At 34.8% G+C, this 14686-nt stretch overlaps 3 protein-coding genes across 7 annotated transcripts in view; 2 read left to right on the top strand and 1 right to left on the bottom strand.

Annotated features, from left to right (window-relative positions):
* LOC126848808 (retinol-binding protein pinta-like) overlaps window positions 1-14686 on the top strand; it is a 562409-nt gene that overhangs the window by 347440 nt on the left and 200283 nt on the right. The window lies entirely within an intron of this gene.
* LOC126848796 (TWiK family of potassium channels protein 7-like) overlaps window positions 1420-14686 on the bottom strand; it is a 255765-nt gene continuing 242498 nt past the window's right edge. For all 5 annotated transcript variants that reach the window (XM_050590005.1, XM_050590004.1, XM_050590006.1 and 2 more), the window contains 3 exons: window positions 2919-3124; window positions 2187-2475; window positions 1420-1888 (listed from right to left, as the gene is read on the bottom strand). In XM_050590005.1, the coding sequence (XP_050445962.1) occupies window positions 1608-1888; window positions 2187-2475; window positions 2919-3124 (776 nt within the window). In that variant the 3' untranslated portion in view covers window positions 1420-1607. The remainder of the gene's footprint in view (window positions 1889-2186; window positions 2476-2918; window positions 3125-14686) is intronic.
* Window positions 6838-11847, top strand: LOC126848770 (uncharacterized). Its single transcript, XM_050589950.1, has 4 exons — window positions 6838-6906; window positions 7133-7162; window positions 7347-9788; window positions 9879-11847. The coding sequence occupies exons 1-4, from the start codon at window positions 6838-6840 to the stop codon at window positions 11622-11624; spliced, it is 4287 nt and encodes a 1428-aa protein (XP_050445907.1). The 3' UTR covers window positions 11625-11847.

Here is a 14686-nt window from a genome sequence, read left to right as displayed (position 1 = left end):
ATACAAAATGACATTTACGAATATCATTTAAATGACAACTCCGAAAGATACCTTTAATAATAATTCGTGCATTTAATCAGCATAAAAGAAACTTTGTTAAGCAAATGCAAATAAGTTTGCATTTATCCTTTTGACACGCTGAAAACTCGTTTTTGTGAAAACGTTATATTCTCTAGCAATACCGAGCAAACATTAATTAAGGACACTTCCAGATTAATCTGGCAACGTCTGGTGGAAGTTCAAGAAATTCCTACGACATTTGAGAGACACTTTGCCTATCTCAGTACCATCTTATTTAGAACTTATATAATGCTATTACTGGATTTATCAAACATGACTTAATTACGAATATGTTAGTTTTTAGTCAGAGCAACTCTTATGTGAACAAGATCAACAGCTATATCTTACATGTTATTTTAATTTTTTATTCCAATTATAATTAAGTAACATAAGCTTCAAGATCGTATTTAAAAGATAAACAAAGTTTAATAATTTTTATTTTTATATCAATTTTTATCAATGTCAAATTAAAAACAATATAATATTACGTGCGTAGAATAATCACATACAGATATTTCCATCAACGAATATTTTTATCGATAATTATTTAATTCTCAGTAATCGAATTGAACGATTGAAATCCCATTAAAATGTAATTGTGCCGGCAATGTAAATATTGAGAGAATTTAGATTATCTTTATTATATAGAGAGAAAAATGAAACTCTTGCTATATGTTGATTTCAAGGAGGATGTCCTACTTGCGTTCACGGTTCAAGCACTTATCTTTGAATTTTTCGAATGTGTCCCAGATAGCACATTGTTTACTTTTATTTTTGTTCATCATTAATGAAGGTATATCAATGATTCTATCATCAATCGTTGAATCTATATAAAGATATATAAAATAAATAAATAAATATAAGAAACAACACACAAACAATGTTACATTAATATACGCACATTTATAATTTTTTTTTTTTACTAGGAAAAAAATAATCAATTTTGAAACGGATACATATATTTATATAATTCAATAAAGTTAAATAATAATCAGAATCAAAATTTTTTAAATTTACGTAGAAAAAAGTTTTAAAATGAAATTACTATTTTTTTTCTCTAAGAAAAGAAACAAATTTTGAGCATTGTTATTTTCTTGATATCTCATAAATTCAACGTCAATAATAGATTGAAAACATCCTTCCATTGTCATGATCTGACAATATATTTAGCATACACAACATATTACATATACCTATCCATCTGGTTACGATCCGCAAAAATGCCGTCTTCGATAATCTCTAGTTGATTGAACTTGACTGTTAAACTGTCAATCTTCGGAAATCCGCCAAAGAAGTTCTCACATCTCCGTATTTTCTTCGGCCTCCTCGTCGACCTTGGGCAACATATAAACGGCAGAAATCGGTGGAACATGATCCTCGAGTTTCAGGATCGGTTTGCAGTCTCTGGTAACGTCCACTTGATTGAAGGTGTCCTTTAGGATGTTGATCTCATTCTCGTGAGCGAATATATTGGTGGGTGGTTCCGTGCCACATATATTGTTCTCATCGGTGCCATTCCTGTGGCACAGATTGCCTGACGGAAATTGTCACGAGGTCAGCGCAAACGGGTCCGTCGATAGCTCGTCCACGGATGGGCTTGGTTTCACCGGCTCCGGCTTGTCCGGCTGGTGACTCAGCCGATGGACGATCTCGTCGTGGAGGATGTTGAAGCACATCGCTGTCAGTGCCATTCCTGACATTATGTAGCACGAGCAGAACCATACCGTGACGTTTCTCGAGTCGGCGAGGGTGTGACGGGGATAAGAACCTGGTACCATGTCGCCGAAGCCGATGGTGCTCAGGCTCATGAAGCAGAAATAACTCGCGTCTATAGATATGAAAGAAGCGCGCTATTAACTCTTCCGCCGCACTACATATTACATATAGCTTCATATTTATGTACATTTTATGTTAACGTATATATCTACGTTGCATCTACATCGTTACAGAATTTATGCCAACAGGAATGCAGAGAAAATACGACTGCATTAATTTCTTTGAAAAACTGTGCTGTCTCCGAGAAAAATGTTAATACCGAAAACTATATTGAAGTTCGCGTAGAGAATCGACGCAACATTAAACACATATATATGTTTGTGGAATTTTTTTTTCATGATGAAACTCACCGATAAATGACCAACCGTCCAACTTGTGCAGAATGAATGCTCCGGCGACGATGTAACACAGCATCGCGCCAAGACAAATACTGATTGGCGCGAGTATAGTGACATTGGGCCTGTCGCCTGAGCCGAGGCTCGATACTTCGTCCTTCGGACTAGCCTTAATTTCCACGGTGCTTGTAAATGTCGATGCATTCGCGCGAACGTAAAAGGGCTCCTGCAGTTGCAGTTGCTGCTGTTGCTGTTGCGCCAGCTCCTCTTGCTGCCGCTTCTTTCTCATTCGTCGCTCCTTCTCCTGTACGTGCGAAAAATGTTCGAGAACATGCAGAAATTTATTTATTTTTTTTATATTTATGCTCCGATGCAATCTACATTTTATACGCTCGCCAATTTCATTCGTTGCAACGCGACGCTTTCGAATAAACGCCGACATCGTTTACACTCTTGTATCTCGAGTGTCGGGGGATTTTCGAAGCTGATCCAATTTTATTTGAATAGCACTCTAACAATAACCAATCAATATCTCGGTAACCACATTAATCCTTATCGACTGTGCAGGACATGCATATCCTACGCTAGGCAGTGCTATCGATCCGGGGTGACATATGCGTTTCCCATCACGTATATTCGGTTTTTTCAACGAGAAAAAGACCGGTAGTCTGTGATTAAATTTTTTTTTTTTTTTATCGAGTAACGATGCAAAATTCATGACAAAAAGCATGCCTCATCCCCGCTAACCTGCATTCGCCTCTCATCGTAGCAACAGTAGCCGCAATTCGAGCAAAGACAGCAGCAAAGGGCTCGCGTGAAGACACCTCTGGCGCATCTGGATAAGAGACCTCCCGCGCTAGATAAATAAACCAAAGTCAAGGGTATCCCGAGGCTAGCATAACCCATGGTAGCGATTTTGCCCCAAGTCGACTTTGGTGCGATGCTTCCGCATCCTGTAAAAATAAAGAATAGAAAAAGTTTTATTTTATTAAAAAAGATCACACAGAAATAAATAATCTATACAACATTATATATAATTGGCGATAATATTTCTCTTTTTTCGAAGAGTTGCTTCGTCACATAATACAATAACGATATTGCAGCAAGGAAAAAGTCGCGGTAGTTAATTTGATGCAATATTAGCCTTCCGGATACTTAAAAGTTAATATGCATAGCGGTACGTTTATTCGCGCTAATCAATCACGGCGATAATAAGAACTTTGTGTAATGTGCAGTCCCAAGTAAATTGATTTGTGTGAATATATGTATAATGTATGTGTAAGTGTGTGTGAATAAGCATTTAAAATGAGTTTGTTCAGAGTACGGTTTAGTAGATGGTATCTAGATTTAAATTTATTTCTATTTCTATTATCTTATTATGAATAAATTTTAGACATTCATTAAGGATTCAAATTATTATCATTTGTCCCAACGACTTTGCTCGAGTTAATTTTGAGACACAGATCTTCTTATTACGATTTATATAACCGCAAAGAGCAAAGTAGATTAGGTTCATAAAATTTATATCTAGGTCAATTGAAATTCGCCTCGCGAGAAAAGTTAGGATCTAAAGCGTTCATAAAATTCGTAGAGTTTTCGGTATCGTAAAAGTTTAGATTTCAGCAAACGTCGATCAATTGTAATCTCCAAAAACGGTTCTCGCAATCGAGCGGCGGAATTTATAGTATGCAGCGGCATTCAATCGGGTTGTGCTATCCGAGGATGGATAAAAATATCTACAAAAAAACCTAGAGTTTTTCTTCAATTTCGCAAAACAATCAAAAGCGTTGTGTGTTTAATCAAGATTTAATAAATTTTAACCCATACCACTGTGACGCAGTGAGGCAAGTTGCATTAAAAGACTATATATATCCTGTGCGTGTTTCTGATTTCTAATAGAAAAATTATTCTCGGCGACAGCTAATCTTATCTTAACAAATTTTCTTTTATAAATATGAACAAAAATTCATATTTATAAAAATAAACACCTATATATATTTATAATATATATGCGTTAGAGAGGAAGATATGCTGATATCAAAAGTATTAATTCAATTTATAAAATTTTTTTACGATACTATGTGACAATTAAAAATTTCCCACTAAATGAATTATTAAAACGAATGATGCAATTTTTGTTATGAAAAATACTAATGCTTGTGAAAATATATGTCATGATTTGATGCATTCAATATATCGCATACAATGTGAGTGATAACGAATATCCATTTTCATATTTTGTAATATTGCATTATATCGAGAGAGATGAATCGATTATAATTCAAAGGGGTTTGCAAATGTGTATGTGTGCGTGTGTGCAATATATATATATATATATTTTCTAAAATATTTTATATAAAGGAAAAAAATTTTATTTTTTCGCCAATAATTTCCGATAAAACATTAACGTTTTTCAATCGCTTATAATCAATTAATTTCACTATCGCAAACGTTTCGCGAAAGCTCAATAGCAGCAGCTGCCGTTACGCTTTAAAGCTCCGTATTTTATTTACAACCCTGATTACATATACTGTTTTCCAAAACAGAATAACAACATTAAGTCTTATGTGGTTATTTTACCACCGACAAACAGCATCATTAATCTCCACGGATAAATAGAAGCTCATTCTTCCATGGAAAAATGAGAGAAAAAAGATACTTTTCCAAAAAACGCGCGTGCTTTTAACTTTTGTGCGCTTCAGAGCTACAGTATATTCGCGCATCGCTCAATCCCAATCTCGACAGGTTGACCTTACGGACGAAACGATGGAGGTGAACACAGAAGCGCAATATGCAATCGCGCGCCCGGATTTTACGAGTCGATCCAAAAATTCACGTAGAAATAGGTCAATGGAAAGAGCGAAAGAAGGAGAGAGAGAGAGAGAGAGAGAGAAAGAGAGAATGAGAAAAATCCGTTGCAAAGAATTGCGAAAAGTTCTCCAAAACCTGAAAAAGCGCTCGGAGATGAGCGGTGCGAATCGATGGCTCGATGCCGTTTAAGATAATGGATCACCCATCGGAATTGGCGCTATCCTCGGTATGATAGTGGTCCGGTTAGCCGGTTGCATGGAATTGCAGCACCGCGGAAGCTTCGCGAAGGCCTATTCGTCACTGTCCCGCCGCCTTATCGTTCACGACGGTGCGACCCTTTCGGTCGTTATCTGTTGTCATTTATTAGGGAGAGCTACTGCGGATTGTCAGGTTCGGTTTTATTGGCCGGTTCAGTAAAAATATACTGCGCTCAATCGCACCGCGTACGAAAACGACGATTCGCTTTGTCGCTTATATGTATTGAATTGTCGCTTTAAGCTTCGTATATATCAATAGAAAAAGCATATGAAAAAATGGTTTGCAGCGTATGAATATAATATAGGTTCCCTAAATATTATATATATAAAAGCATGTGTTACATTATTGTGTCGCGTATTATTAACACTGTGAATTCTTTTTCTCTCTTTCCTATGATGATTATTAATTTGCATACACCAAGTAATCAGCTGCTACGATAACAAGATTTTTGTAACTTGCTGTAAATAAATTGATTTGCATGAATATAAGCGTATACGCGTACTGCGTAAATAAATATTTGATATGATAAGTTTTCGCAGAAAAGATGCTGCAAAAAAGAGTTTTTTCTAGCCACGAAATCATTTTTATTTAATGAAAAAAATTTAATACAATCGCCCTTTACATATTCGATACAGAATCGTAATACGACAAGAAGCGGTGTGTCTCTTCAAAGAGACTTTTTATTGAAAACAATTGTCGCAAAACAGCAATGGAGGAAATCGAGGAAAATTTAATGCACGAGTAGCAATTCCCTGAAGCGCGGTATTTTGATGAGAAATTTTTCAAATAAATTGATCGAGCGTATTTTTGCAGTATTCATATTCATTTATTGTGTGTATAGTCCAGCGCATATGAGATATTCGCTATCGCAATTTCTTTCTAATCCTAAGAAGGTCAACTTCTAATTTCTTTCTAAGAGTAAGATGGTATATTTTTTATGTATATCAAGGACGATATGGGTTTCATTATTAACTTACGACTCCTAATCTTACGTTGGTTAAATATAATCAACGTCCGTAAACATAGATAATATAATTTTGGAAAAATCCAAATTTCTTAGAGCGCAGTCAAATCGAATAACAAAGAGAGTTGGAGATAATTTAAGAATGAATCCGAGAATTAAATTCCCTTTAATAGATTTATATGATTTCTATAACATCAGCATAAAAAATCATATAAAATTCGCAATCGTTTAAAGATAGAATCAATAATAATAAATTATGGAACCATATCTCATCTCGCTCGATACAACAGCTGAAGTTGAAAGTACGTAGGAGAGGAAAGGGAATATCGGCATGTGGAACAGTAAAATTTAATTATCAGTTAGCAATAACATGAGCTGGCGTCGAGTTACTCATTCTCAGCCGGCGGTCGTGTACACGCACTTGCATAATTCTAACCACACGAGTGTTGTTCTTTATATAAAAGACGCCCCTGTTAAAACCCACTTCAGTCTTTGCGGGCGCGTTACGAGACATAATAATCTTACAAGTTAACGAAATACTATGTAATGTGAAACGTTTTATACGTATAAACGACTATCAAATTTTTATACGGACTCTCCATTTGACCGGATTCGGTCATAACGTTCTACAAAATGATAGTGACCAATATAATACTTGTTACTTTCCTCGTTATAATTGAAACAACATTTGTGATAAGTGCAGTAAGTTTTTGATATCGTCACACGAATTAACAATTTGGCAAAAATATTGTAATATTGGAAATGTTAGAGTGATGATATTACTATAATAATATATAAATATAATAATTACAATAATCTAGAGATAAAAAATGAAAGAAATTATTAGTTTCAAAAGAAAAAAAGAAAAGAAAAAAGTACACATTTATTTTTAAATAAATTAATAATTTGATCTCTCTTTTGTTCTCAGGACAAACAACGTTTGGAATTGAAACAGAAAGTAAGTGAGATTATGAGAGTCTCTTCTATAATAATATAATAATACATATTCAATAATAATCTTCAAATAGGATATGATAATAGAATATTATATATATTTGATTATAATAATAATTTTTATGCATTTTTTCTATTATACTAGATATATTAGATATAGATGTAAAAAAAAATATTTTTGGTTGAAGGTAATTCGACATAAAATCCAGGAAACAAATTCTTCCGATGTTCTTAATGCTCTTTCGGACTTCGGCGTTGTACGAAGATATTTAAGTCCAGTGATCGAAAAATACAGTGTTCATTTCCCAAAAAATGAATCACGCTATTCGAAAAATGATGTTGAATCGAGAAACGTGATAGAGAAATTAAAAACATCGGTGATACTTCGAGACAACATACTGTACATTTTCTCATACTTATTACACGGCCGTGAATCTGGACTCACGGAAGAGCAATATTCATCTCTGCAGATTGTTCACGAAATTCTCAAGAAGAAGAAGGTTTATGTATACAATTTATTACCAATTCTATCTAGATTAAACGGTGTGGACAAAAATCAGCAGACAATTATGATACTAATGTCGTTGATAAAAAACTTACCGTCCTATCTTCAATGCACAGCCACATTCTTGGTTAATGAGATAAAACAAGAAAGAATCAATTTAAACAAATTACTTAGTAAGACAACATCTGACACGTTTAATTACCTTGCCAACATCGATTTGGGCATCTTGAAAAGTAAGATAATAATCGACGGCGACGAGATGAAAGGATACGATAGATACTCGAATATTACTGAAAAAGCTCTCGGTCCGGTATTTGTAAAGCTTCTCTACAAGTTACACACGCATAAGCTGTCTTTGTCGCAAGAACTATTCGGCTTGATATTGATAAATTTGCCAAATCCTAACGATGATCCTGTAGTGGAAGAAAACATTAGATATCTTTACGATTTAAGTAAAGATAATACCATTGATCATAGAAGCTGGGATTTGATTGGAAAAAATCCTGACAGCAGTGACGCTTACACACTTGTATTTTCCGTCTTATCAAAGATCCTCGTCTCGAATGTAAGAATAGCTGTGAAAAACGCTGCTGTTTATGTCTATCATCATTTGAAACTTGTGATGACTCCGACCTATGATAATCCAAACACGATGTATCTGCGTCATCTGATCAGACATGATATAGATATTGGAATGCTACTCTCGGCGATCGTTCCTCACGAATTCGGTCCGGATGCGATCGGCTTGAAAGACCGTCTGATAATGTATTTCCGGTATAAAATATACAGGCATAGTGATATGAATGAAATTTTCACCGGATTCAATAAATTTGCCTACCGCGATCCCTTAGATCTTCTCATCGCATTTCTAACGAGACTTGTGAATCGTATTCCAAGCCATCCAGGTAGTAATTTGCAAATGATACAAGAACCAGCTGCGGCTCTACTATCAATCTTGATAATGAAAAAGTCCACTAGAACCTTTACGCCATTTGTATCACCTGAGATTGATGTACTGATACTCATGGAATCTCTGAAGACTCTTGACGTACATCAGGCGTTTCAATCGACATTAGATTCCATAAAATTTGAATTAATCGCACAGCCACAATTATCTGTGCTTGTGAGTACATTATTGCCGACGGAGAAATACAACTGTCTTACACCTATACGATGTTTGATATCTACGTTTCAGAAGATACAAAAATTACGGAATAATCTGCCTATGTCACTATTAACAAAGATTCAAACTATATCATATATTTTGAAGACTAGATTAATACAATTACAACATTATTTGAAACCGCAATTTTCATTTTCCCTTCCAGCCATTAAGACAGATATTGCGGGAGATTATGAGAATGTTCCTCATTTCAATGAAAGCTCTTTTGAAATTAGAGAAAGAGAGAAAGAGCAAAAAGTACCAAATAACTTAAATGAAAACTTATATGGATGGAAATTAAATAAATATTATAATATGACACCTTTTCTCCTGACTGAATTAGAAAATACAAAAAGTCAGACTACGGAAAAAAATAAACAAATGGAAAATATTATACATCTCAAACCTACAAAAACAAAAGTAAAAACGTCTACTACTACAAATCAAGTGCAAGTCACTGAACATTTAAAACCCTCAAGTAAACATCCAAGTAAACCTTCTCAAGAAAATTTACCGGATCAGCCTGCAACTTCTTTATTAGTGACAACATCAAAATATTATAATTCTGAGATTAATAAACCGTCACAAAAGACAGAAAAAGAGCACCCATCAACATCCGTTACACCGTATGATATTGAAGACCAATTCAATGTTGACTCTTTAAATATAAGAGAGGAAAAAATTTCACCTCAAACGAGTACAAGCAAGGAAAGTGAGAGTCAAATATATTCACTCGAAGAGATAGATAAAGATATCACAACGAAGAAACCTATGCGATTAATGACAACAATACGTAAAACTAAAACGACAATGAGTTTTCTTCAGAAAATGTCGGGTGCCGAAAAACCAATTACTACCACTACGACAATATTACCAAATATAGAATCGAATGTTCCTGAAAAACCAGAATGGAATATTATTGAAAAACCAAAATCGTATGTTACTGAAAAACCAGAACCGGATGTTACTGAAAAACCAGAATCGGATGCTACTGAAAACCCAGAATCCAATGTTAATGAAAAACCAGAATCGAACGTTACTGAAAAACCAGAGTCCAATGTTGACATTTCACATACAAAAGAAGAAGAAATTTCATCTCAACCGAATGCAAGCGAAGAGAATGAAAGTCAAACATATTCACTCGAGGAGGTGAAAAATGATGTCATGACGCAAAAGCCTACGCAACCAACGACGACAATACGTATAACTACGAAAGAAGAAACGAATGTTCCAGAGAAAAGGACAAATGATATTCCTGAAAATGTAACTACAATAGTCTTACCGCCGAGTATAGAACCTAATGAGCCTCTTAAAATACAATTATCCGAAAATGGCGTTCCAATTGTAACGTCCGACGATCATAATAAGACAGTGCCTGGACTTGTTCTGCCAGAAATCAAAAAACTTTTAAAACCTGCGAACGTAAACAATTTCTTTTCAGATGATGACACACCGATAGTGACACAGGTTTTACAACCATTGTCCGCTATATTTGGCAAAAATTATATTAAGAAGATCCTACAAGAACAGGATATAAATGATTATTCCACGAACATTGCATTATTATTAGCAGTACTTAAAAAAGCCACGACCTATCAACAAGTAACAACGAATACGAGTTTGATGAATTTAATTCAGAAATATATCTCCACTATAGAATATATCAGTCCAACAATATTGTTACCCATCGTAGTTTCGTCGAAGAACTTAATATCGGAAGTCGTTTATTCCACGTTTAATGTACAAGATTTGACCCGCAGTACAATCAGCGAAAAACCGCCCGTTAAAAAATCACCCGATACCATTACTATACCACTTGTCAATCCTAAAATATGGTTACAATCTATAAATCCATCCGATCCTTATGGCGATCTATTACCGACTTTGGAAAAGAAAAATCCTTTCGCAAAAATAATACAACCTCTCAAAAATATTTTGACATCTAAAAAAATCGTGGAAATACTTGGATCAGATTTCCAGCCGCTGATATATCCAAATAAAGGCACACTTTTGATAACGCTTTTACAAAAACTGCAAAAAAGTAAAACAATTCAAATGGACCCCGAGCTATTGCCCTTGATTAACATGTATATTTATGCTATCAAAGTACCATCGATGAACATTCAAGTGTCCGAAGACAGTCTCGTGAAGATGATGTCTGAAAAAACGGGTCAGTGGCAGCCGGAATTGACAAGTTTAATCGTTGCTCTGCCAAGACCTAAGAATATCGTGGAAACTGCTATGTTACATCAGATAAAGAAATTTCTTGACGATCCAACTATCTTGGAAAAATGGCAGATAACTAAACCTCCATCAACCATGTCTCGCGGAGAATTTTTGCATAAAATTATTCTGAGTGCATTGTCCCGTAAAGCAAATTTGAAAAAACATGTTCTGAAAGCATTTAAATATTATGAAGATAAGGTAGAATTTACTGATATGGGTGCCTTGCCAATCATGTGGATGTGGGTCGAAACGTACGTAGTTAAGACTGAAGTAAATCTGGGCACTATGATTCAGCAGACAATAGACTTTAATCGATTGTCGTATAAGGAAAAAATAGCCTATAACGATCTAATCACATATCTGGCTCAAAATCCGAATTTCCTTCAGGATAATGAAGATTTTGAATTCCAAAAGTATAAGACACAAGGACAATTTATTAAGGGTCTGCTCAGACATTTACTGAAGAAGCCGCAAATTAACCGTAAGATTAAAAAGGACATTCAAAAGTTACTTTCACGCGTGATGTTAACTGGACCAGGAGCGATCGTGATACCAGATTTTTCAGGATTTTAAAACATTATTAAATAATATATTTTATTATTGTAATTTAAAGAGTATTAATTAGATAATTTGATTTTGGTTTAGAAGAAACAAAAAATTTCACACTCAAGTACATCTGAAGATAAATGTTATTTAATAAAAAATTAACTTAAAATATTCACACATTATTTGTAACGCTAATCAATTTGCTATATTATTATCATCTTATAGAATCTTTAATAATTGCAAATATAAAAATGTAATTATAATTTAAGACGGTAGGTATGTACACATATAAGCCTATTTAGCACAATTTGTAAAATAAAGAAAAATATAGAAATAAAGAAATGTATTGGGAACTCTTTAAGTTTACTTTGTTAAGTTGAAAAAGTTCTTATAGCTTCATAATAGATAGTTTCCAGTTAATTCCTTTCATGGACGAAAACGACAAGGAGTTCTCCGCCAAGTTCAAGACGGATAGTTTTCCAGTAAGTGACAATTATTTGTAACTTCTTGTTACATTGCAACCACAGTGGAACACTCGAAAGTTTATACACTTTGGGAAGACGTTCATAAAGTGTTCCAAATCGAACCTCTACTTCCCTTTCAATCCTTAAAGATATATAAGTGCACGTATAAAATAGTTTTCTACAATTTACGAACTTTGAATTATGAATGTAATGATTTATATCAACATTACAATTATATTTCTGTTATCATAACTTTATAATAATATTCCGCTATTTTTTTATTTCTAAAAATATTAATAATAGATTCCTAATTTATTATGCACTTTTAAAATTGCAAAATATATATGGCGAATAGGTAATTAAATTTTTTTCATAAAATTCCGTCTATATCAACATTGAAAGTCTCTGGAGATTATTCATAGTAAACTTTGATATATCACAAATACTTGACAAGTTTGCTCACATTGTGCGGCGTCGCTACTTCTTCATAAATGCATTCTAAGTATTTGTCATAACAATTTGGCAAGTAAAATTAATTGCCGCAGAGAGAGAGAGAGAGCAATCGGCGAAATTTCACGTTTATTGGCGTTTGTTGGCTAAGTGTCCCATTTAAGAACGTTGAGCTACCGTCTTAAAACCTTATCATTAATGTAAAGTATTTTATCTCGGTGATATATTAAAAAGTCACCGCCATATTTATTCGTTTATAAGTAATTGTAGAAATAGTAGAAATAACTGATACATATATATGCAGGTACATCTTTAAAAGATATCTGATTTGCCTCATAATTCCTGATTTTTCTAATTATTATTGATATTATTATTATTATTATGATTATTATTATTGTGTTTTAATAAAATTAATGAGTACCGTGTTATGCATTCCAATCAAAGATGGACAGAATAAAAGCATACAGAATAGAATAAAAAAGAAAAGACATACAAGGCGTACAATGTAACGAGGTGGGTTCGCCGCAATAAAAATGGAACAGGCACGTGACACGCGAAGCGGAACGAAACGAGAAACGGAAGCGGCGGTAGGGATTATTTATTTTGCACGGCGACCGCAATCCGCGGGGATATTTTCCGCGAGACGCCCGGCCAAACTGTCTGGAAAACGAGGAAAAATTACATCGGCGAAAAATAATAGATCGTAAGGCTGTATGCACCTGTATCAACCTGTATGTATCAAGATAAGGGTAACGATAGAAATTGACGCTAATGACGCAGATGTGGCGAGAGAAGAATCAAACATGTATTTATTTATGAACAATAAATCATTGAAATGGCCGTAGATCTTTTTTAATGTCTTTGCATTTTTTAACATATGAAAAAACATTACAGAGAATATAATTATTTTGAAAAAACATATGTCATTGTGATCAGATATTTTAGTCAAAACTTGGAAAGTTTCGTCGAGATGATAATGAGTCAAATTTTGAAGCGAAATCTCTCGGATATTATTATTCTTGTTGCGCAAAAAGCGTAGTAATTCCATCCTCGCGATCCTACCAGTTTCCCTGTCGACGTAATAAATGAGAATCCGGCCAGACTCCAGCCGCCATCAACATCCTGGAAACAAGGATATTTCGAGAAGCACCCTGTTCACGCTAACTTATCGCGCAACACCATTTCACCTGTGTTTAATTTAGCCCCCGAAATAATTTACATACAGAAGGACGATGGAGCTATACGGCTCGCTCTCGCGCAATAACATCTCGAAGATGAGCCGTGCTGCTTGGGCCTGGGCGGATGCATCGCACGTGCAGACATGTATCCTGGGAGGGGGTTGTATACCCACCCTCTGACGGTACGTCTCTCCGTGCCCGAGCGTCGTTCCTGCCGGAGGGTTCGCAGGATCCCACATAACCCCCAAGGTCGTAACGGTAAGTCTCTCGGCGTGAGGACCCGAAATTAATAACGCGACTCGGCGCAAATACGGCGCACATAATTAAAGCGATATTACGATCTGGAGCTGTCGCAGTATCGTCTACCGGGCGTCGCCTACATCGAAGATGTTATTTAGCCGCGCTCTCCGAATTTAGGTGCTGAAAGCAGGTATTACGTTCTAATTCGCAACTTGCCCACGGCTCATCAAGGATGTGATTAGACGGCGCGTATAAGACAACAGAGACAAGGGCAGACAACAAACTAGTGAATACGTAAAAATATTTTTTAAAACTAATTTTTACAACAGATATCCGCGATCAAAAAAAATAATAATGGTATAAAGAGACAGCTCTAATATATTTATATAATACAATATAGTTACAAAATACTAACAAAATAATCTAACATGAGAGAAATGAAACAACAATCAATAAATTTTTTAGTCAAAATTTTTTAGCGGCAAAAAATGCGATCATTTTCATAAAATAAAAATATGAGCAAAAAGTATTCTCGGACACGTAGAGCATGCGTGACGGTGATCTCAAATACGGAAAATTTGATAAGAAGTCTGATGGTAGACTAGGTCAGGGTACTCACGTTACGTTTAAGATGAATGAAACAAGACAAGAAGCGTAAAAAGAAAGAAACGTGGCGAGATGATACAGGGGGAAAGTATTAAGAGAATGAAAGAGAGAAAGAGAGATAACCACTCTTAAGTTTTATCTCTTTCGGCGT

Source organism: Cataglyphis hispanica, chromosome 4, assembly GCF_021464435.1.
Source record: "Cataglyphis hispanica isolate Lineage 1 chromosome 4, ULB_Chis1_1.0, whole genome shotgun sequence".
NCBI classification, from domain to species: Eukaryota; Metazoa; Arthropoda; class Insecta; order Hymenoptera; family Formicidae; genus Cataglyphis; species Cataglyphis hispanica.
This window is presented reverse-complemented; position numbering and strand designations above follow the sequence as displayed.